The sequence below is a fragment of the Cynocephalus volans genome, chromosome 17, assembly GCF_027409185.1.
Source record: "Cynocephalus volans isolate mCynVol1 chromosome 17, mCynVol1.pri, whole genome shotgun sequence".
Lineage (NCBI taxonomy): Eukaryota > Metazoa > Chordata > Mammalia > Dermoptera > Cynocephalidae > Cynocephalus > Cynocephalus volans.
Window position 1 is genome coordinate 15,322,216 of NC_084476.1, and position 27,031 is coordinate 15,349,246.

The 27,031-nt window shown below is 43.5% G+C and overlaps 1 protein-coding gene across 5 annotated transcripts in view; it reads left to right on the forward strand.

Moving 5' to 3' along the window:
* The window catches only part of TTLL11 (tubulin tyrosine ligase like 11), a 258,789-nt gene that overhangs the window by 103,783 nt on the left and 127,975 nt on the right, over nt 1-27,031 (forward strand). For 3 of the 5 annotated variants that reach the window (XM_063081751.1, XM_063081753.1, XM_063081752.1), the window contains exons 5-6: nt 6,656-6,751; nt 7,522-7,637. In XM_063081751.1, coding sequence (XP_062937821.1) covers nt 6,656-6,751; nt 7,522-7,637 — 212 coding nt within the window. Of the gene's footprint in view, nt 1-6,655; nt 6,752-7,521; nt 7,638-7,974; nt 8,031-8,911; nt 8,995-27,031 lie in introns of those variants that run through there. The other 2 variants (XM_063081754.1, XM_063081755.1) reach the window with 2 other exon arrangements.

Consider the following 27,031-nt stretch of genomic DNA (forward strand, 5'->3'; position numbering starts at 1 on the left):
CCCTTCAGGCCAGACGCCACAAAGGGAGACCACAAAGCAGCGTAGTGGTCAAGGGCTTGGGTTTTGTTCTCAGACACCCTGGGTTTGAGCTAATCTCAGCTCCTCATGCAGCAACTCCAGCTGGTGAGCTTGGCAAGTTAACCTTTCTTAGCCTCAGTTTCCTTATCTGCAAATAGAGATCATATTTGTATCTACCTCAGAGAGTTGTTATAAGCTCAAATAAGAGAAGGCTGTGTGGGACATTTAGCACAGTAGCTAGCACATAGTAACAACTTTATAAATGACAGTTTTCGTGATTATTACATTGTTTCTTATCTGCAACAACAGCCATTCTCAAACTTGTCTATGAGGACGTGCCATGACACATTCACATTTTAAACTTAACTGGAATGCCAGTGTTCCAAGGAGCATAGTTTGAAAACCAACTCCTCAGCCTAGCATTTGTCACCTCCCAGCCTAGCCTCCGTTCAGCTTCCCTGTGCCCTCCCTGAGCCGTGAGGGTCCTGCAAAACAGATCCAATTCCTGTCTCTAGGTCTTCATTTGTGCTTTCCCAATTCTGCCCTTTTTGTTGTCTTCTGTTTTGGCCAAGCTGGTGTGTTCTCACCTATTCTCACTGTTTTCTTTTTAATTCAGTGCCTTCCAAGGTGCTGCTCAAGCTTACATCTCCGTAAAGCCTGCCTTGACCACTTCTGATGTTTAAGCTTTTTTCTAGTTTGGATTCCAACACATTCCCTGGGCACCCGCTGAGACAAGCCCTGGGCTAGTTGTGGGGCATGTGGTTATGGATAAGACAGGTTCCCTGCCCCTACGGGGGTTCAGTTGAGTGGGGAAGACAGACATGGGAATCACAACTCCTTGTAAGAAATGCTGTAAGAGGGCACATACAGGATTCTGGGAGAGCCCAGAAAAGGGAGTATTTAACTGTCTAACCCAGTCAGGGAAGCCTTCCCAGAGCAGGAGATGCTAAAGCTGGAGCTTAAGGCATGAAGAAGGATTTGCCAAGCAGGAGAAGGTGAGGGACACCACACTGTCCTTGTTTTCCACCTAAATCACTGGCTGCTGCTTCTCAGCCTCTTCCTCTGGGCCTGTCAATGTTGGAAGTCCACAGAGCTCCATGGAAATTTGTCTTTGTATCGACAATCACTCCTAAATGATCTCATCTAGCCCCAGGGCTATGAGTACCAACTACATGCTGCTGACTCCTAAACCTTTATTTCCAGCCTTGCCCTCTCCTGGAGCTCCAGAGTGGTATAGCCCAGTGCCCACTTTAATTTTCTACTTGGATAGCTAGTGGGCATCAAACACTTCACAGGTCCAAAATCTGACTCTTGACTTCCCTCCCAAGCCTACTCTGCATCATTTTTCCTGTTTCAGTAAATGAACAGCATTCTCACTCAGACCAAAAACCTGAGTCCTCCTTATTTCTTCTGTCCCCCCCCCCTTTCCTACATCCAATCCATAAGCAACTCTGCAAATACACTTTAAAATACAGCCACGCACTGCATAACGATGTTTCAGTCATCAGTGGGCCCCATATACGATGGTGGTTCCATAATATTATAATAGCTATACCATATAGCCTAGGTGTGTAGTAGACTATGCCATCTCTGCTTGTATAGTACACTCGATGTTTGCACAATGACAAAATCACCTAACGACACATTCCCCAGAACATATCCCCATCAATAAGTGACATATGATTGCATATCCCAACACAACAATTTCTAACCAACTCCACTGTACCATCCCAGCCTAGGCAGCCATCACCTTGCACTTGGATTACTGCAATAGCCTCCTAATTGACATCGCTCTTTCTACCCTGATGCCTATAGCCTATTTTTCTCACTGTAGACAAAGAAATCCTATAAAAACATAGGCTGGATGAAGTTTCTTCCCTTGTTCTAACCTTCCAATGGCTTTATCATTGCAATAAAAATCCTGGCTCCTCATCACAGTCTATAAGGTGCTACATAATCTGTCCTTTGTCTTTCTGTCTGACTTCATCTCCTACCACTCCAACTCTTGCTCGCTCCTTGCTGTTCATAAAGACAATGGAATGACAAATGTCACCTCCGCAGAAAGGCCTTCCCGGACCATCCTAACTAGATCACCAAACCCTCCCCTCCACTCACTGTATCACCCTCTGCATTCCTACCTTGCTTTAATTATTAATCTGCTCATGGTCTCTCTCCCCTCTAAAGTGTGAGCTCCAGCAGGGCAGGAGCATTATCTTGTCCACTGCTTTATCCCCAGTGCCTAGAGTAGTGCCTGGTATTTAGTAGGTACTCAATAAGTATTTGATAAAGTAAGTAATGCCTCCCAGGTAAAAGAGTATAAAGGCAGAAAGTAGTAAAGGATCTTATACTAATTGGCACAACTAGAGCCCAAGACATGCAGTAGCAAATGGGAGGAGATAAAGCTGGAATGTGAGGCAGATTCCAGGTCATAGAGGAATTTGTAGGACTTGCCATTGAACTTAGGATTCATTCTGTAGGCAGGGATTTAGGAAGAGGAGCGTTGATATTCTATTTGCATTTTAGAAAAATGACTCTGGTAGCCGCTTGGGCCAGATCAATTTAGAGGGTGAGTTTGACAGCAGGGAAAAGGTGACAGACAGTGCAGACCTGAAGGAGAGTAGAGCAGTGAGGATGGGGCGGATCTAGAAAGCTCTTTAGGAAGGAAAGTGTATAGGGGTGGGGAACCGGCTAGATGCAAGTGATGAGGGGAAAGTTTTGACTTGTGTGACAGGGTGGATAAGGAATACAGGAAGCAAAGTAGATTTTAGAAGACGGTGAATTAGTTATCTATTGCTGTGTAACAAATTACTCTAAAATTTAGCAGCTTAAAATGGCAAACATTCATTATCTCATAGTTTCTGTGGATCAGGAATCTAGGCTCAACTGACTGCCTCTGGCTCAAAGCCTCTCGTGATCCACATGCAATCCACGTGTAGACCAGGGCTGTGGTCATCGTAAGGCTTGACTGAGGAAAGCTCCTCCTCTAAACTCCCTCACAAGGCTGTTGGCAGGCCTCAGCTCCCCCCTGGCTGTTGGCTGGAGAAATCAGTTTCTTGCCCCCTGGACCTCTCCATAGGGCAGCTCACTACATGGCAGGTGGCTTCCTCAGAGTGAGCGAGGGGTAGTGAAAGAAAGCATCCCAAGGTGGAAGCCACAGTCTTTTTATAACCTCATATTGGAAGTGACATCCTATTATTTCTGTCCTATTCTATGTGTTAGAAACAAGTCAGTAGGCGCAGCCCACACTCAAGTGGGGGGGGTAGGAGGGTTACACAAAGGCATGAATACCAGGAGGTAGGGATCATTGGGACCATCGTAGAGACTGCTGACCACGGATAGTGAGTTTGGATGTGTTGAACTTGAGTCTGGGACCTCCCAGTGGGGAATACTCTGGATGCAGATGGCTATGTAGGTCTGGGGCTAACAGAGAGCCACTCTCAGGGGGATGTAGCTTGGAGCCTTTGCTTAAATTTACAATTAATGGCTTAGGGCTCTTTCTCTTTACGTTGATATGAAGTTTTGAAGCTTCTAGAGATCAGGGATAAAGGACAGACATCTCTAAATCCACCAGAGCACCCCTCACGTAGGAGGTGCTCAACACGTAATTGCTGATTGAATTACCCGGGAAGGCAGAGAATCACATGGTTGGAAATCTCTCTCTCCATCTGACAATTCCTGCTCTGCCACCAAGTGTTGGAGGAACTTGGAGAGAGGTTTTCCCCTCTCTGAGCTGTAGGTTCCTGGTCCGAATAAAGTGGATGTTAGACGAGATTAGTTTTTCAAAAAAAAAAGTAAAGCTTTTACCCCAGGAGCCTAAGTGTGTAAAACAGGTAAAAGTTGATCTGAGTTGGTTAGCTTCCCCAGAAAAGAACCCCATTTTGAAAAACACCAGACCTAGTAAATTCCCAATTTTCTGCCAGCTTGAGCATTCTGTGATTTTACAAGATCAACTCTGTGTTTCTCCTGGTTCTGTGATTCTGTTTACTGAGATCCATTGGTACTACATATTTCATTGAGCTTTTGAAAAAATATAAAAAGTTGGCCTTTATTAAATACTTACTGTGTGTCGAGTACTATGCAAAATATTTTACATTGCATTATTTTTGTTTGATCCTGTCTCCCCTTCTAGAGTGTAAGTTCCAAGAGGGCAGGGACTTTGTCTAGTTCACTATTATATTTCCAGCAGCTAGAATAGAGTTCTTGGGACACAGAAGGCATTCAATAAATATTTTATGAATGAATGAACTGAGGTAAATAAACACTATTCATATTCCCGTTTTACAGGTGAGGAAACTGGGGCTTGGAGCTGCTAAGTAACTTGCCTGTGTAATCACACAAGTTAAAGGCAGAACTGAGATAAGACATTATCTCCTCTGACTCTAAAGCACACTGATGCCATAACTGGTGGGAAGCTGGCAAGTGGAGCTAGCACATATTGAGTACCTTCTATATGAAAAGCGTAGTCTTAAGTACTGCTTTTCACTTCACATCAACAACTCTGAAAGGCAGCTACTGTTATCCCCATTTTTCAGACGAGCTCAGAGAGTCTAAGTACCTTACCTAAAGTTGTCTAGTTAGTGTAAGAGGCCGAACGGAGATTGGAGCCCAGGTCTTTCTGACTCTAAAGCATCCCTGTACAAGACCCAACATATTAAAAGACATGCACCAAAGTGTAGGTTTTGGAAAATGTGCCACTGGTGGGTGCAAGGTAGTATGGCTCATGAGGTGTTGCCACCCCTGGTCCAGCTCCCAGCATTGCTATAGCTACATCCAGGAGACCACTGGGCACTGAACTGGTAAGAGTCCAGCAGGCTGAGAATGCACAAATCTGGACTGCTCCGAGGCAGCAGAAAGTGAGGTGCTGACTGCGGACGATGCACGCTGGCACCGCAGCCCCATCAGCATCGTGCATCTCAGACCAGGTCTGAAGTTAGACTGATGATGTCACCAGAGTCTCTAAAAGGCCTCATCACTCATATCCACTTGTCATACATTATTAAGCAGATCTATAATCCATGTAACATTTTCTACTGAATTTCCATCTCTTTCTTTTCATGACCAGGGAAGGAAAAATTGAATAAGGATGACTTTTCCAACTTTTCATCCTTATTGCCCTTCATTGAAAAATAGCTTCATCTTGACTCACCCCCCCAAAAAATGTCCTTCAGGCTCTCATTTCATTAAGAAGGATGAAGTTACAGTTTAATAATTATCATTTAACTAACACATATTCTGTATGGACAAGTAAATGGATTTCCCTCATCTTTTCTTTTTGAGTCCACAGGGGAAGGGAGCCTACAATCATGTCTTTTTCTTTTTCCTCTTTTATTCTCCACATCATATCTTGAGACTTTAGGGTACTGTCAGTTAAGTTAGAAACTCCCTACATTATCACTTCTGGAGAGTGTGAGGGTCCTCCCGAGCATCTGAAGTCCTGTAGTCTGAGTCTGAATTTAATTAGGACCAGTGGGCGGCCTCAAGGATGTGGAGAAGTTACCAGGTGAAGGGTTATTTCAGGCAGAGAGAACAAGATACACACGGGTGACTTGCCCCATTGTAGGGCTTGTAAGGAATTGAAAGGAAACAGAGTGGCCGGAAGATAAAACCTCACCTGAGGCAGCAGGCTCGATTCAAGAACATGCATCCAACAGATGGTGTTACAATGGGCTTTGAGCACAGGCCACCTTCAGTGGGACGGGACCAGTGCGGTCATACAGGGCCCCTTGCTCAGAAGGGCTCCAAGCTTGGTTGAAGGCTCTGTTGTGTCACCATCATGAAATTATTAGTACTGTTTGGACAAGGGCCCCACATTTTTCATTTTGTGCTGGATCACACAGATTGTGCTTGGTGGTGAGATCCAGCTCTGTTGCTTACTAGCTAGGCAGCCTCGGGGAAATCTATTGGCCTTTCTGAGACTCCGTTTCTGCCTCTGTAAAATGGAGCGCATGATCCCACCTTCAGACACAATGTCATGAGGATTAAATGAGATTATGAATAATTCCTGCACTAAATGGTAATTGGTGCCTGTTAGGTGCCTCGGGAATATTCCCTTCTCTTTAACTAAAAGAGTATATCAGAATCACCTGGGGGAATTTGTATTTTCAAAATACATCTTCCTGGGTTGCGGTCTGAGCAATTCCAACTCAGTAGGTGTGAGTACGGGGATATGGTAGTTTTGAAAGGTATCTTACATGATACTGATGTATACCTCAGGTTAAGAAAGGCAGCCTTAGGTTTTCAGAGATCTAGCTAAGAAGCCACTTAATAGAGGATAGCAGAGGAGAAGGCAGAGGGAGAAAGTGATGGACTATGGCTGATCCTTTACGTAATAAAAAACCTGTTAAAGAAGAAAGAGGTTATCGTCTTACAGCACTTCAGACCACACAGACAGAGCTGAAATGCACGATGGGAACTCATCCCATTATCAAGGCTCCTGCAAAATTTTCTGCTGTCTATTTGGCCTGACAAGTACACCCAGAGGCAGAGGGGCCATGGACAAGAGAAGCCAGGGTCACGGCCAAGGTTGGGGACTGAATTTGAATTTATTTTCTCCTTAATGACCCTAATACTGTACTCAATTCCCGAAAAGAAATTGTGGCTAGAAGGAGTAATTCTGAACTATGTTTTTCCTGCCCAGATTTTAGGCTTCGACATTCTTCTAACGAAAAATCTGAAACCTATACTACTTGAAGTAAATGCAAATCCCAGCATGAGAATCGAACACGAGCATGAAGTAAGTACCTTGAGCATGTCGTTGACTATATTGCCACCCTGCTGCATGTTCCTGCTCCAGGCTGTTCACTGGGCTAAACAAGATTCAGCATTTTCAAATCTTCACAGTGAAGTTCTGTTCAAGTCAAATAATTTTAGTTTGGTTGAACTCTGAGCAGAGTCTATTAATATGAGACCTATCCGACCTATGGTAATTTCAGAGCATACCATTCCTCCAATTTTTAAGGTCTGGAAACTTAGAAGCAGCTGAGCCTTTCCATCAGTTTTGACATGAACTAATTAGTTAGCCTCAGGAGATGAACTAATTGAAATTCTATGAATATGATTTAGCCGTGTTGACATGCTTGAATCACTAAGATGAAAAGGACATTTAACAGCGGTTATATTTTTCTCCCCCTACCCCCAAAAATGTGTTTAACAAACTGGAAGAAAATACACCAAATACTAATATTGGGTTCTGGGGGGGATTACTGATTCTTTTACTTTTTAAACCCCTTTCTATATTTCCAGATGTTCCACAGTGAGCATGTAAAATGTTGATAATCAGAAAAACAGTGCTATTTTTCCTCTTCATGTATTTTGTTAATTTCTAAAAGGAAAATGACATTTTTAAGGCAGTATAAAGGGAACCTTTTAAATTTCTCTTGTATACATTAGCATAGGCAAAATTAAGTAGTCCAATCCCTTGACCTCTTTGGAAGATTGGATGCTAATAGCCCCCTGGCACCGAATCACGGTCTCCACTGTAACACAGAATCCTTACCCTTCAAGCTTTCTCCAGGGGTGTTTGAAAATGTCCCCAGCCTTGTCGATGAGGAAGTGAAAGTGGCTGTGATCAGAGACACACTGCGCCTCATGGACCCACTTAAGAAGAAAAGAGAGAACCCGTAAGTATTTTTTATGACATTTGTTTCTATCAACTCTGCTTCATGTCCTAAGCGGGTATGTTCCTGGTACCTGTTAACACTGAGTGAGATTTATATATTATACTACCTAATAAATCACATCTTCATTTTATAATTATTAGCCCCCAAGCAACTAGTAATTCAAAATCAGGAGATGAAGACGTTTACATTAATCTGACCTATGGGGTTCAGCTGATGTATTTCTAACCGATTGTTATCCAAATCTGGAAAGTCTCTTCTAAGAACTCATCTTCCCACAGCGGTAGGATCTCTGCTTGCCCACCATTGTCTGTGTGTTGCTTCTCTTTGTAATTCTCAGGTGTAGGAAGAGTAAAATGAAGTGTAGAGGAAGAGGGCCATAGATAACAGAACATGGTAAGACTTGTTTCCTTTTGATCTTCTTGTAGTTTACACTCTTGGCAGTGTAAGCTTTTAGTTCCAAACTTTGCAAAGCCAATTTAATGGATTTCTGACAGTTCTATCATATTTACAACAGTTATCATTTTTGTCCATCCCCACCCACCCAGTGGGACATTACATCAGGACGTTGGTGGGTGTGTGTGCCTGGTACTCCCTCCATGGAATCACCCCAGAAATGAATGACATTTCACTTGGATATTTTATTTGTTCTGTTTTTACCAAATTCTAGGCTCTCACAAAGTAAGGGGTGAGTCAATACCATTGTGCCTGTGTTTTAAGCAAGAAAAATGAAAGACAGGCATTTCAAATAGCACTTCTCATACCCCCTGATGATCAGATTGACCCAAACAAGTTAAGCCCTCGTCAGCTCTGGTTCAAGACTGGGAGGAATGCTGACTTCCCTCAGCAAGTGATGTTTTGCAGGTTCCTCTCCTGAGGCTCCTCACCAGCTGGGCTCAAGCCCAAATATTGTTAGAATCGCCCTACAGGAGTGCTCCTCACCTTGGCTGCACATTAAAACCATCTGGGGAGCTTTCAAAAATACCAGTACTAGAGCCCCCATTTCTAGAGATGCTGATTTTAATTAGGCTGGCCTGGAGGCCTGGCCACAGACGTTTTTAGGTTCCCTTGGTGACTCTACTGTGCAGGCAAGGTTGAGCTCCACTACCCAGCAGGAAATGATACCCCGAGGAGTGTTTTGTCATATTCTGAGTCAGGCTGGATGGTGCCTGCTCGGCTGAGTTCTTCTCAAAAGCATTCTTTACTGTGTGAAGCACAGATTGCCATTGTTGGCAAGACTTGGCTGAGAATGTTCACCTGTAGTTTGTTTGGGCCAGTCCTTCCAGGTGTGGCTTCCACTGATCAGTGCTTCAGAGTGGTGGTGTGTCTGGGCTGCCGGATCCTTCAAGCAATGCAAACACGACAGCAGCCAAATAATGTGTCCACCCTAAAGAAAAGCAATGGATTGATTGCAACATGGTCAGATTTATTGCAATAAAACTCATTCCTCAAAAATCTATTCTTGAATAGTTCTTGATCTCACCAGCAGAGATTAGGTCCTGAGATACTGTATGTCACTGTAGGAAGATTTTGGTGGCTATCTCTGCTAGTATGGCACAGCGGTACAGTTTTTTTAGTATGACCTTGACACATTAGCATTCTGATTAAATAAGAAGTTCAAAAGCTGCTGTGTGGCCTGAGCCTGCTTACTCTCTGCCACCAAAACATGAAGAGATGGAAGGGTTCCACGTTTTCATTAAATGGCATTAAAACAAAATTAACCTCCTCCTTCTTGTTTGTTTTTCTTTACTTACACCTGTATAATCCATATGAGAAGCAGATCTAAACCTTAATAGCAATGGGGCACAGGAGCATAGGGAAGGATGGGTGAGGCATTTTACAGCTTATCAAGTTGTAAGTAGCAGCATCTCACTTTAAATTTAAAAAGCATTGACTTTTGTATTGATAACCAGGGATGGTTAGAATTTCAAGAACCTCACTTCAATTTTAATATAAAAACCCTTTCATCTCACCCTTTTTTTTTTTTTTTTTTAACGTACAATGCTAGGGTATATGTTAATAGCTGAATACCATGTACTGATATTTTTCCTTAATTTCACTTTTTTCTTCCACTCAGAAAATGATTATCCACAAAAGCACTTGGTAATCTATAAAGTGCATTTATACATAAGGGATTCTTATTATCATTTTGATAACTTTACCATGCAGAGGAAAAAGTTGAAATTATTCTCAACCACTTTGTGTAGACATGTTTCAGAATAACTTGAAAAATCATCAGATTTATGCCTATGGAAAATGCACAGTGACATAGTGCTGAATCCTATGTGTACAAATCTGAGACCATGTCACTCCAAATGCATAAAATGATGTCACATAGGCTTCTAGGCTGGAAGTTACTTTTAGAAGCCAGAGTTTCTTACATTTGAATAGGATATAATCTAAATCTTTTAAAACAAATGGTGTCCTAGCCTTTCCCTTCAACTGGTTAGCAAAAGAGGGTCCCTCATGAGTTCCTTCTTAAGGACAGCTTGTCAGCAAAACTCTTGAGGCAGGTCTCACTTTGCCCACACACAGTGTAAAAGAGGGAAAAAGTAGGTTCTCTGAATTCTTCCATCCTCAAACTGCTGTGGAAAGATGCAGAGGAGACATTAGGAAGGGCACAGACGAGTGTCCATGTGCCACGTATCTTGGCACACCTCTGGGTCTTATAGGCCTGCTTCGGATTCTTGGTGGGACTGAAAGCAGTTCTCAGGCATTCTGTGGGGGGTGGAACTTGACCCTGCTGATACCAATCTTGGCATACTTGAAAGCACTTGCTCTTGAATCGAAGAGACTGAGATTCAAATCCTGGCCTTGGTGTCAGCTGGTGGTAAGACTTTGGGGAGGTTGCATAGCTGTTTTGAGCCTCAGTATTTTTTTCTATTAAATGAGGATAATGACACCTAAATAAATAATGAAAAAAAAATTTTAATGTATAATAGGCACTTAGTAATGTTTAGTTGACTACTCAGCAGTAAAATTATCTACTGGACACAAAACAAATAAAAACTAATGCTTAGTAGTTATTCTCTTTCTTGGTAAACTTAAAGTTGAATTTTGAATTTAAAACCAATGACATATCCTAAATCTGAAGCTGCTTCCTCACTGTGGACCAGAATCAACATTGGAGCTGGTTACCAATGGAGGTTTCTGTTTCCGGGTAGTAAGATGTCACTGGTCCTTATTTATTTGGTGGGTTAGGAGAAATTACCTTTGTCTCCTGAAAGAGGATACAGCTGTCATATGAGAACTGTTTTGACTCTGGTAACAGTTTGTCATATTTACTGACTCTATTGGTTTTCATACTAGGGCTCTGTGGAGACACTTTAGGGACATGGGAAGCGGGAGGCTGATGGGGTGGGAGTCTGGAAACATCATATATATGGAGGTAAAATTCATGTATTATGAAATTAGCCATTGAAAAGTGTACAAACAACTCAGTGGCATTTAGTACATTCACAATGTTGGGTGACTGTCACCCCATCTAGCTCCCAAATATTTTGTCACTCTGAAATGAAACCTATACCCATTAAGCAATCAATCCCTAACCCTTTCCCCCTCTCCCCAGCCCCTGGCAACTACCAATCAGCTTTCTGTCTCTATGGATTTACCTGTTCTTGACCCTTCATATGAATAGAATTATACAGTATAATCACAATCTCTTGTGACTGGCTTCTTCCCCTTAGCGTGATGTTCTTGAGGTTCACCCATGCTGTAGGAATGTGTCAGGACTTCATTCCTTTTTACGACCCAGTAACATTCCACTATATGGATATAGTACACTTTAGTATCATTTTGTCTGTTGATGGATATTTGAGTGGAAGCCATCTTTTTTTCAACAAAATGTATGCTGCAATGATCTAATTTATATCGTGGCACTCTATGTTAGATTTCATTTGAGAAGAAAGGTTTTTTTTTTCTGCTACAAGAAGTTTTTAGAACCCCTAATTTAATCCAACCCCTCACATTATTGGTAGAAGCATAGATCTTAGAAATCATCATGCCGTCAGCTCCCTGGTTCGAGAATCTCCCTTCTAAGCACCCACGACAGAGGAGCAGCATGTGTCCTGGCAGGGCACTGGGATTGGCATCAGCTGGGTCCTTCACCGCTGATCATCCCACTGTGAGCTTGGCCAAGTCACTTTGCTCTCTGATCTTGTCTGTAAAATGTGAATCAGGGTACCTCTTTGGCTGGATTGTCATGGTCATGATATGAAGGGATGCATCTGAAATCTAAGAGCATCAGACAAATGCTAATCCTTAGGGTCACCCAGTGGCCGATGAGGCTTTCGTTTAAAATTATGCTGATGGTGACATTTGCCAGCTCCTGAGGCTGCCTGTCCGAGCTGTGCACATGATGGCTCTGCCCCTCTGAACCATGCATAAGGAAGGTAAGTCCCTTGCTAGTTAGGGCCCTGGGTCCCCTGACTCCCACACCAGCGTTCTCTCCACTTTCCCACACTGCTTTGTTTGTCTCCAGTTTCCTCTTAACTGTCAAAGCTTAGCTTAGAAGAGAAGGGGAAAAAAATAAAGAAAATTAACAGAAAATGTCCTCTTTTCTCAAGGTATTTTGGCAGCCTAAGTCTTTTTTAAAAACTTCTATTGGACGTAGACGTGAATAAATTGCATTCCCTGATTATTTTAAAACAAGGTGATTATTCCATCAATTGATTAATTTTTGGAAGGTTAGTTTACCCCTTGGGGAACCATTTTACTAGTATTGTGCTTCTTTTCCTGAATGTAGATATTTCTGGTAACTGAATTCCTTTCTCAGAAGTCAGAACCCTGGCTGGCCAGTTCGCTTGGTTGATTAGAGCCTAGTGCTGATAACACCAAGGTCCAGGGTTCGATCCCTGTACCAGCAAGCTGCCAAAATAAAATAAAATAAAACACCTGTATTAAAAAAAGAAATCAGAACCCTTTACTGTTTAGTACCCCAGAGTAATATAAATGAAGGCAGAGACAGGCTTGGAGAAATCTGAGGGGGTTTTACTGATACCATGATACCACACTATGCCTGGGAGCTGGGTTATAAACTGCTCGCCTCTTATTCAAAGCCCCTTTTCCCACAGTAACATTTCACAGCCCTCTCCCATTTCATTTACCTCCTATCACCATAAAAATCAGGTTTATTAAAAAGGGAGGAGTCAGCCTGCCAGAGCAACTGTAGTCGTAATTCAGAGATGTTTGTCCCCTAATGGGTTTATTGGGAGCTCAAGGCTTTGCTTCTTCTTGACTCCAAGAGTATCTCTTGGATCCTGTGCCATGTTTAGAACCAATAGATGAATCTCCAAAGTAGGGAGATTCTAGGTAGAATCTAGGCTAAAGATGAAACATTCTAAGGCAATGGAGAATAAGGAATCTCTCAGTGGCTCTGTTTTGTAGCTGGGCCTTGCCTGACCAAGGAATGTGGCTTTGTCCAATCCTGGAGAAGAATAGACAAAACGCATTAATCAAAACTCCTCCAAATCCAGATTCCTGCCCCTTAAATTGGCAGTACATCTTATTGAAGTCCCCCCAACAATAGGGAAGAGGGATTCCTAACTATCTTCACTAAGCATACCACTATAAACACAGAGCATTATCTTTCTGATGAGACAGAATTCTTCTGGAGACAGACTCTTCTAGAATCATGTACCCTGCTGAATGGCCCATCCATGTGTGCACAGCTGAACTTTGGTTGAAATTCTGGAGTTCAGTTGATTCCTTATGGCTCATTTTTGGCCAGACCCTACAGATCAGCACACACTCACCCAAGCACCTTTGAAGATTTCACACAAGGAAGAAGTCCAGGTCGTAGAGAGATGAATATTTGCATTCTCACTTACATCTCATTTGCATCGTATGTGGATTAGAGAAACAGACATTTGTTTATTTTGAGTGCTTATTGAGCACGTGTACGGTGTGCCAGGAGGAAGACTACAGAAGCAAATTAGCTCACAGGCCAGCAGGGGGGCCAGAGCCACACATAAATACCTATAAGGTGGAAAGCGCTAAGTTCTGTAAATATAAAGACAAATTGCCAAGGGAGGAATGTATAGGAGAGATTATTTCCTGATGGGAAGAATTTTTAAAGCCTGATGAAGAGGTGGCAGGCACTTGAGCTGAGGTTTGAAGGATGGGTAGGATTTGAACACAAAAAATGAGAGAAAGGATGTCCACGATGGAGGAAACACAATCCTCTGTGGGGGGAACCTTGAAGAGTTCAGGGAGGCTGTAGAGACAGGTGCATGCAGTGGGTTAGGAGAGAGGAAGGGGGGAGCTAGAAGGGAGCCCAAAGGCCAGAGGTGGATGACCGCCAACGTCAAGCTGCAGAAATCAGACCTGGTTTTCAATCTGGAACGCAGGACATCTTTAAGGATATCTGTGAACCCTGGAACTATGCACAATTTTGTGTATATGTGTCTATTTCCTGGAGAAAAGGCCAGAATTTCCTATTTTCAAAAAGTTAAGAACCAAACTGTCCTATAATCACTGGAGACTGCAAGAAACTGAAACAACTTGTCCAGGGTTGGGGCGTTGTGGCTTCAAAACACACTGTGCTCTCCATACCTCAAAAGGTCTCAGGTTTCAGATGGGAGTCAGCAGACTAGGCAAACGTACATGCATTCCAAGTAAGAACAGACAGCAGACGACTAATGATAAATGCATTATTTCATATGCAAGAAATAAAACCAGATAACTCTCTTCCCTTTGAAAAAGTTTAAGCATTAAGTCAGAAGTAACCAGTAAAAAGCCTTTCTTGTAGTCTGTTGAAAGGGAACCATTTCCAAGTCAAACGGGGGAGGTGGAATTTCCTGAGTTGATGCAAAAGTGTCCTTTCAGACGGTCGTTAGACAGGAGCCGAGTCCCTCCGCCGGCAGGTAGGCACGTGCTCCCCATCGCCCTGTGCGAGGAGCAGATGGGAAACCAGACAAGCATATGGCCAGCCAGTCACCACGATTGGGGAAACGGCAGTGTGGAATTCTGCGTGGGCTCTTCCAGAGTTATTGTGGGTAGTGATGGGGCAGCAAATGTGTTTGGAAATTTCCTCACGAGCTGCTCCAGTGAGCCTTAACTGTTCGTGTGCTTTTAAAATCAAGATTTAGATTCTTGGAAGGACACAGTGTGGTCTGGGCTCAAGAGACCAAGGTTTTGATACTAGTTCCACTCTGCCTCAGATAAGTCTCTGTACTCTCCTGAGCCCAGTTTTCTCATCAGAAATCAGGGGGTGGGGGAATGCTAGCGGCTGCTCTGCCTATTTCATAGGAAGTGTTTATCGCGTGCTTACTGTGTGCAGCTAGGTGGTAAATGTTTGTATGTATTCCCATTTAGTCCTTGCAGCAGCCCTACAAGAGTGTAGGGGCTCTGGCGACTTCTGTTTTACAGATGAGGCTTGAAGAGAGGTTGAGTGACATGCCCAAGACCACCCCACTTATAAGAAACAGACTGAGATTTAGAGCCAGGTCTGTCCAGCTCTTACCCTGCGAGAGAATGGACATAAAGGACCAAGCACACTAAAGAGGTGGGCTCCCACAAGGTGCCGTCATTCCCGGGTTGGGTTGGTGCCTATCCAAGGCTCTTTTTCTCACTGTAAACTTTGGGGCAGGGACTTACCTCTTTATCTCCGGGGCCAATCACACAACATGAGTAGGTGCTTATGAATGAGGAAGGTCTGTGGCCAGCTAGGAGGCTGCTTTATTTTTAGTAATGTGCAAAACCAGAATGAATAAAATATAAGCCGATGTGCAGAGAACAGCTACTTAAAGCAGGATCTATACATGAGACAAGAGAGGACAGTGCCAGACAGGAAATTATTCATGTGCAATTGTGTGTCACAGACTGGGGAACTGGCTGAAGTTTCAGAGGAAGGCAGGGTGAGCCAAGGGTCAGGTCGAACCATATGAAATCGCCAATATTAGACCTCTTTTGGAATACAAGAATGGTAATTTCATATGATTCAATCTAATAGCTGGCCTGGAGTGGTCAACACAGGCTTCTCAAAGGAGGCAGGGCTTACATTTGCTTGGGCTCAGATTGGGGAGAGGGTACGAGGTGGGGTGGGGGAGGCACTGTGGCAGGCCAGGGCCACCAATCATGCTTCCAAAAGGGCATTTTGGGGTGGAGAAGACAGAAGCTGCTTCTCTGCTGCTCATTTCTTACTAAATTTCTTTCTCATTATGAAAGTAATGTGTGCTTATTGTAGAAAAATTGGAAAATATTGTAAAGTACACAGCATAAAATCTCCCTCAAATTCAACCACCCAAAGTTAACCTTTAGTAATTTTTTAGTTAATAAAAATAGTGTAATTCTCTCATATGGTCTTTTATACTTAAGGCTGCACCATTTTGTCATTTTTGTAAGCCGCTTTTATTTTTCCCCACTTTATATGACAGTAATTCCCTCCTTCTTACTGTCAACTCTTTGTGAACATATTTGTCATCAGTGGCTGGCCCAGAGTTTGCCTCCCTATCGGTGAATGTTTAGTTTATTTCTAGACTCTTGTGCTTAAGGCCTGTGTGCAATTGGAATGTTGTCTTAGGATAGTGAGAGTCCTTGAGGTGGCAGGAACTGAGATCCACTTGTGTTTTTATTCACAGGTAGCAGAGCAGACTGGGTAGGCCTGGAGTCAGACGCTTTGGGGGTAGATCCTGGCTCTGCCATTCACAGTCCTAATCAGTACAGGTTACCGCCCTCTCTGTACTTTGGTTTCTTCATCCATAAAAGGGATTTTTCAGTTATATGTTTCAAAATCTGCAAGCAATGAGGAGTTTTTAATCTGGAGGGAGGGAAAATATTGCTTATTCTTAAGAGGGTATTTGTCATGGGAAATGTCCACTCTGAATGTATTTAAACAAATTGAACAATGTATGTAACCTGGAGGTTTTTGGGGTGCGTGTGTGTGTTTTAAGGAAAATAACATGTGAAGGAAGAGGTGGTAAAGTAAGTGGGAAGAGAGCTACGCGATGACAGGTTAATCTTTGGCTGTGGGGATGGATTTGATTTCCCTCTCATTATCTGCTAGATTAAAAGAAATGAAGGATCAAAATTAAAGCCAGTTTTAGTAATCATTTGAAAGCCCTTGGTTATCACACCAAATGGTTGGCAATATTCTCCAGCTGCTTTTTTTCCTTTTTTAAATGCAATTTTCATTTCTTCCTTCATTTTAAACAGCATAAGAGCTCCTTTGCAGCTCCCATCACAGAGGCTAATATGAGGGGTGGTAGGAGAGGGTGGGATTGGAGCAGTTCAAAGCAGTAGGATCCACCCCCAAGCTCATGCTCTGCTGGGTGTGCGTATCATAAGTGACAGTCAGCGGCACATGTGTCTAGCTGGGAGTTGGCTCTCTTGGGTGTGACTTCCTGTCTGGGTGGATGCCTTCATTAGCTTAGAAAGGATCACTTTCTTGCTCTAGACTATACCATGCCTGTGCAGCGCTGGAGGCCAGCCCTGAGAAGCTGCTAACATACATGCATGAATGAGTGCATGTATACATGTATGAATGAATGACTGTTGAGGGCTTGTTATGTGTGGGCCCTGTGCTAGAGGTCAGGTCAGTGATGCTCGTGAGTCTCTATAAGGTGCAGCATGCAGCGAGAGCACCAACCACAAGGTGAGCCGGGCCCCGGCATGAGGGGATGTGGGGCAGGATGGAGGCCGTGAGAGAAGCCTAAGCAAACAGACACCGGTGTGGTCCACAAGGCAGACAGAACACGGGCATCAAAGCACTGAAAGAACTTCAGAATGTTCATAGCCATGTCACTCATAAAAGCCCCGAGGTGGAAACGTCCTAACATCCACAAACAGAAGAGTGCACTATTTATGGATATGCGCTCACTGGAATACTATGTGTCAGTGAGAATGCATGAACTATGGCTCCACACATTGATGTTGCTGTAGAGCAAAGGAAGCAGGTCATAAAAGAAAATCTGTAGTATGGTTCCAATGAAAGAAAATTCAGAACAGGCAAACTAAACTTTCTCATACAGAGATGCAACCCTAAGTGGTAAAAATGTGAAGAAAAAAAGAGAAATAATGATCAGGGAGTTTAGAATGATTACTCCTGGGCAGGGATGGGCAGAGGGAGATGTGACCTGTGAGGGTCACAGGTGGTGGGCTGAGATACTGGCTGTGTTCTTTTTCTTAACCTGGGTGGTGGCTGCATAGTATTAGAATTATTCTTTAAATATACACATCTATTTTATACACTCTCGTGTATGTATGGTATTTGACAATTTTGCAGGATAAAGAGAAGTCTAGTGTGGCAGGACCACAGTGAGTGAGCAGAGGAGGTGTCAGAAGATGGGGCCACATGCTGCAGGGCCTAATTAATGGGTCAGGCCAGGGGTTCTGCTTTTTATCCTAAAAGCAATGGACAGGTTTGAAACATCAAGGCGACATGATGAAGTTTGTGTGTAAAACGATCACTTTGGCAACAGCATGAAAGCCAGATTGGAGTGAGGCAGGGTGGGTGTGGGGGCAGTTAAGAGTTTTGAGAGATGATGGTCATGTGGATTAGGTGGCAGCGGTAGGGGTGGAGAGAAATGTTTGTATTCCAGAGGTGTTTAGGAGGATGAATGGATATGATTTGGTGATCAATTGGATGTAAGAGGTGAGCATGGAGGAGGAACCAAGAAAGTAGCCCAGGTTTAGCACCTGGGTGGCTGTTGGTGCCAATCATGGAGGTGGGGCATCCCGAGAAGGGAGCGGCTTTGCGGAGATGTGATGAAGGGTCATGTACTGTCTAATAGATGGTTTGGTATATGGACCAGGGGCTCATGAGGGGATGAGGCCCGTTAAAAGGATAAGTGCCCTAGAGTAGAGTGGTGAGTCCACACGGGTAGACTAGACACTGTCTACATCAAATCACTTCACTGGCAACTGTGGTGAAGTGGGGTGAGCCTGGGGCAGAAGGTCTGGGTGCAGATCCTGACTCTGACGCTCTTTCTGGCACATCGTTTAACTTTGTTCCCAGCATTTATGCCAAGGCAGCATGTTCATAGAGCTCAGCCCTGCTTGCTGTCTCAGTTGCTGGCCACAGAAACATCCTGTCCTTGAAGTGCCTTTTGCATATCATCCATGTTGTCGTAATTTACTGTCAGGCTTTTGTACATGTGCAGTGGCTTGCTGTCCTGAAGAAGCAATGGGTTCTATTATAAGTTGTGTCTATGCCTGGCGGTAGGAGTGACAGGAACTAAACTAGTGGAGCAGGCAGAGAGGGCGTCTCTGGAGCACCTGCTCCATTGGGCTCCCCCAGTCAGGCTCCTCCCATGCACGTTGTCCTGATTTCCATCTTCACCCCCACACCTGTTAAGTGCTTTGCAGTGTATAGAATCATTTCAAAGCCAATTATCTCAAATAATCCTCACCCAGCCATGCAAAATAGGCAGGATATGTCATTATCCCAGTTTTACAGGCAAGGAAACCAAGACTCAGACAACATGGTATCCCACAAGCTGTAGGTTTTATTTTTTAGGACTCTGTCTACTGGAGAATAGATTGCTGGTGATGGGAACAGTTACCCGTGTGCCAAATCTATGAGCTGAGGCCTCAGATCAGTTGTACTTCTGTATACCATAACCTCCGTGAGGCGCTGTAGGGATAGTGACTGGAATATGTCCTAAGAGGCCTGATTAGGAAAGGGGGACTGGAAATCCTCTGCAAGAAGGAAAGGGTGAAGGTGCTGGGCATGTTTAGCTTGAGGGAAAAAAAGACCTCGGGGATAGCATTACCATTTTTAGCTTGAAAGATTGTTATGTGAGAGAGAAGATAAACTCACTGTGGGTGCCAATGGGCAGAACAAGAAACTATGACTGAAACTCGCAAAGAAATTTAAGCGCGATGAAAGAAAAAAACCAAAAACCAAAAAACCTTGCTTTGCCTGAAATGATAACGGTTGACTCAAAGGAGTGGTGAATTCCATGTAGATAGAAGTAATCAAGCCAAGACTAAACAGCCAAGTGTAGGGGAGGTGCACCAGCTCTGGAATCAAGCAGACATGGGTTTGGTTGTTGGTTGTAAGATCTTGGGCAAGTCACTCAACCTCTCTGAGTTCTGTTTTCCTCAGCTATACAATGGGAATCTTGCTACCTACATTGCAGGTGGGTTGTAAGGATCAAATAAAGTTTCAAAGCAGATCTCTGGGTCCACTCACTCCAACATCTGTTGAGTTCCCACCAGGTGTATGACTTGTGTCATCTGATTTAGTTTCCATTAATTTGCATGCAGGCCCACCCCTAAGATTTGCAGGGCCTGAGAAAGTACAAATTGAGAAACTATGGCTCTATTAGAATAGTCAACTGGGCCAGCCTGGCAGCAGGGATAGCACAGCTGGGCATCAGCTTCTGGGTCTGAGTCAGCAAGACCACTCCCAGATCCCTCTTCCAGTGGTGCTTTGGAGTCTGCCAACTCCCCCCTGCTGAGGTCAGCACAGGCTGTAGGAATGGATGAGGCAGATCCAGTGGAGGCAGAACCTTAGAACCTACAGCTTAGTAGGGACAGAAGAGGAGAGGCCACCAGGATGTGGAGGGGTGGTTCACAAACTCTAGTGGGCATCAGAATCACCTGGAGGCTTTGTTAAAGTCCAGATTGCTGAGTTCCACCCCCAGAGTTTGCAATTCATTTGCATTTCTAACACGTTTCCAGGAGATAACCGATGTAGCTGGTGCAGGTACAACACATTGAGAACCACTTGCCTGCTAGCCCTTGTCCTTGTGTCTGCCCCATACCACCTGAAGACTCTTGGAAGCAGCCCTTCATCCCCTCGTAGGGGTTGGCATGGTGCTCCCAGTTGGATGGTCAGTAGGACACATCCTTATGCATGAGATGGCATTATGCACAATGTGCCTGGAGAAGGAGTTTGCCAATAACACAGAGAACAAGATGCCCCAGTTAATATAACTCTGCTCATAGGTGTCACATATGTGGCTTGTGACCACAGAACTGCAAAAGCAAAACAGGACCACTTCATAAATACACAGTATTAATCTGTTTCCTTTCCCTGCCTTTCTATGCAGGTTTTTTAAGACAAGTGAAATATTAAATGATTGTAAAATCTAACCTTCAAGGCACAATCAAACCCTTTTGAAACAATTCCTCTAATGAGGGGAAATGTTGCAGATTTCACCCCCTTTCATTCTCTTCTAGCTGATTTGTGGGCAAAGTCCTAGATGCATTCTTAATTTTGACTCAGCCTTTCTCTACAGCAGAACAAGTGGTGGGGAAAATTTTTTCTCTAGGCAACAGCAACATTTCTGTCTCATTTGTTTGGTTTTGCACTGTAACATGGCAGCTTGTGGGGCCGCTAATTTGAACTTAGGCCCTTTTAGGAATGCATTGTTCATGATCAGTAAATACACCAGGTTGCAGATTTTAGTCATTTAATTATTGAATATGGGAATTCTTGCTTGCTTCATGAATATTTCAAAATGGAACAATAGATAAATTTTATTTTACTCCCAAATTTCACTGTAGTTCTGAACCACTTCATGTATTTCAGGATTATCTGATTACCCGATGCTGTGTGCTCTATTTTTCTTCAGGGAATTTGGTAGCAGTTACTTTGTTCCAAACCATGGAGAAGTGCAAGACATTTATAGGCAACAGGTCATCTTCTCACCATTTAGTTTGTCCTTGGATCTATAAATGTCCTTGTTGGAAATGGAACTTGAAACAATATTTTTATAAATGGGGATGTAGCCTTGTACAGTGGAAATGGCCTCAGAGGGCTCTAGAGTCCTGCGGGCCTGGGTTTGACTCTTGACTGTTCTTCCTCTCTGTGCAATCTGGGGCAGTCACTTAACTTCTCATAGTCTCGGTTTCTTTATTGGTAAAATGTGAATAGTAGTAATAACCACTTAACAGGATTATTGTGATCATTAAAAGAACTGCACTGCTTAACAACACAGCATAATGCGTGTACATGATAAGCATTTAATAAGTGGTAGTTATTTTATAATTATCCTTATTGCTGTTATTATATAAAGTCTCTATCACAGTGCTGAGAACATAGAAGTTGAATAAATGGTAATAAGTATTACTACTACCATTAACATCATTACAATTCTTGCAGATATGTATTTAAATATGCAGTTTTCCACCTTGCAAGTTATATGTGTTTTATTTTTCAAGATAAGAATTTATTTATATAAGTAAATGGACACCTTAATGAAGTTCAACAAGATTGAAGTCAATCAACGGTGCTCGTATAGTCTAATTAAGATAATCCCTGATGCAAAATATTCGTTCAATATGTGCCTCAAATTGAAAGTGGGTTCTATAGATTTTCATGAACTTCTCCTCTCTGTTGTGCCATGGGTATGGGGACCTTAAATAAGAGCAAACTTCCCACGGAAAGGCAGCTCTCACCATGGGAGATGACTCGACTGGGAGTCAAGGTCCTGGGCTCTGACCTTGACCTTGGGCAAGTTCCCACACTCCCTGGGCTGTGGTTTGTTCGTCTCTAGAGTTTGCCATGGTGCAAAAATGCTACAATTCTGTAAGTGCTTGTGATTTATTGCCTCTAAAAAGAGAGACATAAAAACTGAAAAGGAAGATTTCATCCTTTAAAAACTCTTAGACTCTGCAAATTTTGCCAGTGGCTTTTAAACCATCAGGTATTAGGTGCCACGTATTTGAGGGTGCCTTAATTGGAAGCTGTACTTATCATCTGTAGCCTACGTGCTTGCATTAAACATGTTTTTGACAGTCTCTCCCCATCCAGCTTCTTGCTTCCAACCAGAATGATTCACTTCTCCATTGCATTCAGAAGAAACACTTCAGTCCTGGTTATGAGTGTTAGTTGGTTTAAAGAAGAGAAATAGGAAGGTATTTCTAAAAATAGTTCTGGATACAGCAGGCCATTTTTTGGTGCTCTTATGAGTGTGCTTTGTGAGGGTTACATTACAAGACTTTCCGTGTATCCTCTGCCCAAGTTCATTGCAAGTGTCTTTGAAATTGGTGAACCAGTGCTTGCAATTAGGAGCTAGAAAAGTGCTTGACTCTATGCTTAGCTATTGTAGATGTGGCCCAGTGTCTCCCATGGTTTGAATCTTAGCATTTATTCTAACAGTTGTTTGTGAGAAATCTTTTCTCTGGTCTTGGAGACCTGTTGAATTGGCCTGAGATAGTGTAATAGTGGGAATACGTGATGTCAGTCAAGAGAACAGACAGGTATCAGTGTGGACAATGTGCTGTGTGAAAGAAAAGGGATGCTGGTGCTGGGAGATCTGGTCCCAGCCCTGGCCCTGCTGCTGACTTGCTTCGTCCCCCACACTGTGGGCAGGCGCTACTCTGAACCCTGGGGTTGCAAAATAATTCAACGTGGCTCCCCTGCCAAGCTCCATCATCTGTGCTTTCTTCTTCTCTTCAGTGGGGGTGAGGACCATTTGATGCTGAGGACCATTTCGGCTCCAACATTCTGTTTACTCAAGTACTGATAATAATAGTAATAAGTCTCAGGCCTGTTGTGTACATAGCCATTTTGGTAGAACTCCAGCAACAGGTAAACCTCTGGAGGGTTTCCAAATTATACATGGCTCTAGAAAGTGTGCTTAGTTTGTGAGCTTTGATATACCCCACTGAAGGTTTGTTGAGGTTTGGGGGGGACTTGTTTGTTTGTTGTGTTTTGGGGGCAGGGGTGGAGGTCTCCATAAACTGGTTCTCAGCTCCTTCTTGGTAGTTGGGAAATGCTTAGGAATTTTCTATTCTGGGCTCTTACTGGCATTCACATTGCTTTCTATAGTGCCTCAGATTAAGATCTCAGCAAGGGCATGGCATCTTCTTGATGTATGATGTATTCATTTAAAGATGAATTTTCTCTTTTAGTTTGTTTTACATTTGAGTAGTTTTTGGTGGTATCACCCATTCTCCCATTTTCCCCATTTTTCTCCTCCTTAAACTATGTGTAGTAATCTGAATTAAAGGAATTGCATTCATATAGCACGATAATGTATTGGGCTATTATCATATATCTGCCAACATTTGTCTTTTCTTTAGGAAAGAGCTCTGCCTCTTTCTGAGCTTTATCTGTCAAATGGGGATTCATAATTGTTAGAATCTCTGAAGGAGGCCCAATAAATAGCCCTCTCTGTCACCTAGGTTTGGAATTACTGGAGAATAAGACAAAGGAACAAAGAGAATAAGGGTCAAAATATCACCCTCATTATGAAAAAGATGATGTTGGAGGCTGTGTCATGTCTATGGGCAAATGAGCTCCCTGGTGCTCGGTGAGATGCTCAGCTTCCTGAATCCAGAGTGAGACTGAGACAGGCAGAGTCCCCCTGAGCCCCAGGTCAGGACTGTGGGTGACCAGAGCCAGCCCCTGGTGACCGGCAGGAATGTGCTCTGAGAGGAAGGAGAAAGGGGTCTGAGCCGCCTTAGCCCAGGGTCTCTCTCTAAACTCTATTTCCTCAGGGGTACAGGGAATATGGGGCCAAGAGAGGCCAGAAATGTTATGCTAATGGTGTTCCTTTCACAAGGAAAGAACCATCCAGCACAGGCAGAGAGTGAGTGCCTCCTCCCCAGCGCAGAAACAGGAGCTAAAAATAAGCTTCGGAGTCTGACAGAGCAGGTTCAAATCCCAGTCCTGCACTTTCAGGCTGTGTGATCCCAGAGGAATTCCTCCACCATGGTAAACCTCACCTGTAAAACAGAGATGATAATCGGTCATTGTGAAAATTAAGTGAAAAAATACATTAAAATGCGAGGTACTGAAAAAGTGCTTAATAAGTAATAGAAGGCCAAACGAGATAGTACGTATGAACGCCCTTTGTAAATTATATGGATTTATATACATATAAAGAAATATTTATGGTGGGGCTTTTAGTGTGACATTGAATTCTACTTGCTATGAAATACTGTTAATGCTGCCTATTTAGGCTTATTTAAATAGGCTGGAGGTACTCGGAGGCTTGTTATGTATCTCTTCTACCAGCTCTTACAAAGAAGATCCACAAGCCAGAAGGAAAGAAGGAAGTAAATTAATGAGACACTTCCAGGTGTCAGAATGACCATCCTTCTGATTCCAGCTATTTTTGTACATTCTCTTAGAAGCTGTCACGTAATTCTGCAGCAGTCATTAGAAAGTATTCGCTCCATTTAATTTATGCTGAGAAATCATTAGTGGGAATGTGACACAGGCCAGAGTGTTCACAAGCTGATATTCCACCGTCAGGCTTCAAGGCGCAGCTCCATTTGCCAGAGGCAGCCCTCGAAGGGCACTCAAGAAAAAAATGGAGGGGAGGGGACAGTTGTAGTTTCACTCTACCGCCTCCTGGTCCCTCTGTTATCATTGACATTACGTTTATTGAGGGTTGCCATGGCTAGGTACTTTAGGGTTTAATTTTTTTCCATAAGCCTATGAGGTATTATGATCTTCAATTTACTCTTTCTACATCTGCCCAAGGACTTGGGTGGAATAGGGATTTGTACCAGGTTTCACTCATTGCAGAGCTCACGTTGTCTCTGTTGGGATCTTGGGTGACAAACTTCTCAAAGCAAGGAAGGAGGCTCAGTAAGAACCTCGCAGCTTTCATGCCATTGACAGTTGGTATTACCAGCAGAGTCCCCCTTTTCCTGGCAATTTTTATTGCTGATATTCTGCCCAGCCCACGTGTTTTTTAATAATATTGTTTTCCTCCCTTGGCCAGGGAGTGCTTGAGTGCTGCTGTGAGGAGCGAGGCTCTCTGAAAGACCTGTGCTGCACGCTCGGTCCTTGACTCAGACCTGCCTCTGCTCTGCTCAGAGAAACCACAGTTTCAATTCCAGGTTTTGTGGAGATGAATAATTTGGAGTTTCATTCAATTCTGAAAACAAATTGCCAGGCCCAGAGGGGGGTGGTTATTAAATAGTAGTACCTGTCTCAGATGGTAGAGGTAATAACTGTAGCTGTGCCTGGTCCATGGTGAGCACTCAGCAAGAGGAGCTGTGGTGTGACTGTTATTATTGACCAGCTCGTGGCCTTGGGGATCTCACCGTCTGCAAGGAGTGACACTGAGACGGGCAATTCCAAACCCATTTGGTGAGTGTGGTGGTACAGGGTGCAAAGCATGTAGGACAGACGTGACTGAGTTTTGGGTGGAGAGTCATTGGAAGACTCCCAGGAGATTTCCTCCAGCAAGTGTGGAGTGAGTAGAGGCTGACTAGATGGACACAGACAGATAAGGCTGGGGAAGGCTTGGGAACTCTGCTCAGAATGGGAAGAACTAGAGACACGGGACACATTGCCTGGGACATAGAAGGCAGATGAGGAAGACTGGTGGCTGATCCCCTATGTGAAAAGGTTCTCTCAGTTAAGGGGCACATTGATTCAATGTGGCTCTGAAGGGAAGGGCTAGGACTAAGAACAGAATTTACCAGGAGGCAGATTTTGGATAAATATTAATAAACGATTTCCAATAACCAAGGTTTCCTAAAAGTGAAACAGGACTGGCTTGGAACCCAGCAGTCTTATTCCCTGTCACTGATGGGCCCAAACAGAGCCCTGCAAAGCCAGGAGAGAGAGCCCAGGCTTTGGTGTCAGAGACCAGATTTGAATCCAACTTGCATACTTGCAAGTCACTTAACTCATCTGAATCTACATTTCTTGCAAGGATCCAATTACAAGTGTGAAAGTGCTTTATAAACTATGAAACATCATACAAAATGTTAATGATGATGGTCATTGTCATATCATTGATGTTACTAGGAAATATGTCTTCGTCATCCAACTAATTTGTTTTGGATTTCCTAGAGTTTTTAGCATAGTGCCATCACATAATTGTAAATACCTGTTAAATTAATTAATAAATTAATCAACGATATCCCCCCAAAACTGTCCCTGAAGCTTGAACTTGGGTCTGTCCCAAGCCTTGTATACAGTAGGCTCTAACTTAAAGTGTATTGAGTAAATGAAGGAGGGAGGGATTATATACATTAATTGCCACTAACTAATATGATAGTTATTGGGTTAAGCAGTTTACTTATATCTCATTTAATTTTAAACTCAGTCTTGTGAGATGGCCCCAAAAGACAGTGTCTGGCTCAGGACTATAATGGTGATGCCAGTATTGCACAGGAGGCTGGCCCAGCTAGCCTGTAGGTCATTCTCACCTCCACGATTCCACATTTCTTGGGCAGCCATGCTCTTGGTGAGAAGGGCTTAGCTCTATGACCATGGGAGACACATTCCCATTTGGATCCACTTGCTCAGCTTGCATTAGGTTGTGTTCTTGCTCGTGCATTGTGTTGTGTCTACACTAAGTTCACGCGGGCAGTGGGAACTCAGAAAACAGTGCTTCACTCTTTTGTGAGCAGCCCTGCAATGGCACGCATTCAGGAATGGTGTCACTTGCTCCAGAGCACCGCCGCAGCCCACATGGTGCAGTCAGAGTTAGGTGCATGGATTTTGGAGCCTTAGATCCTGGATTCCAGCCTGGTTC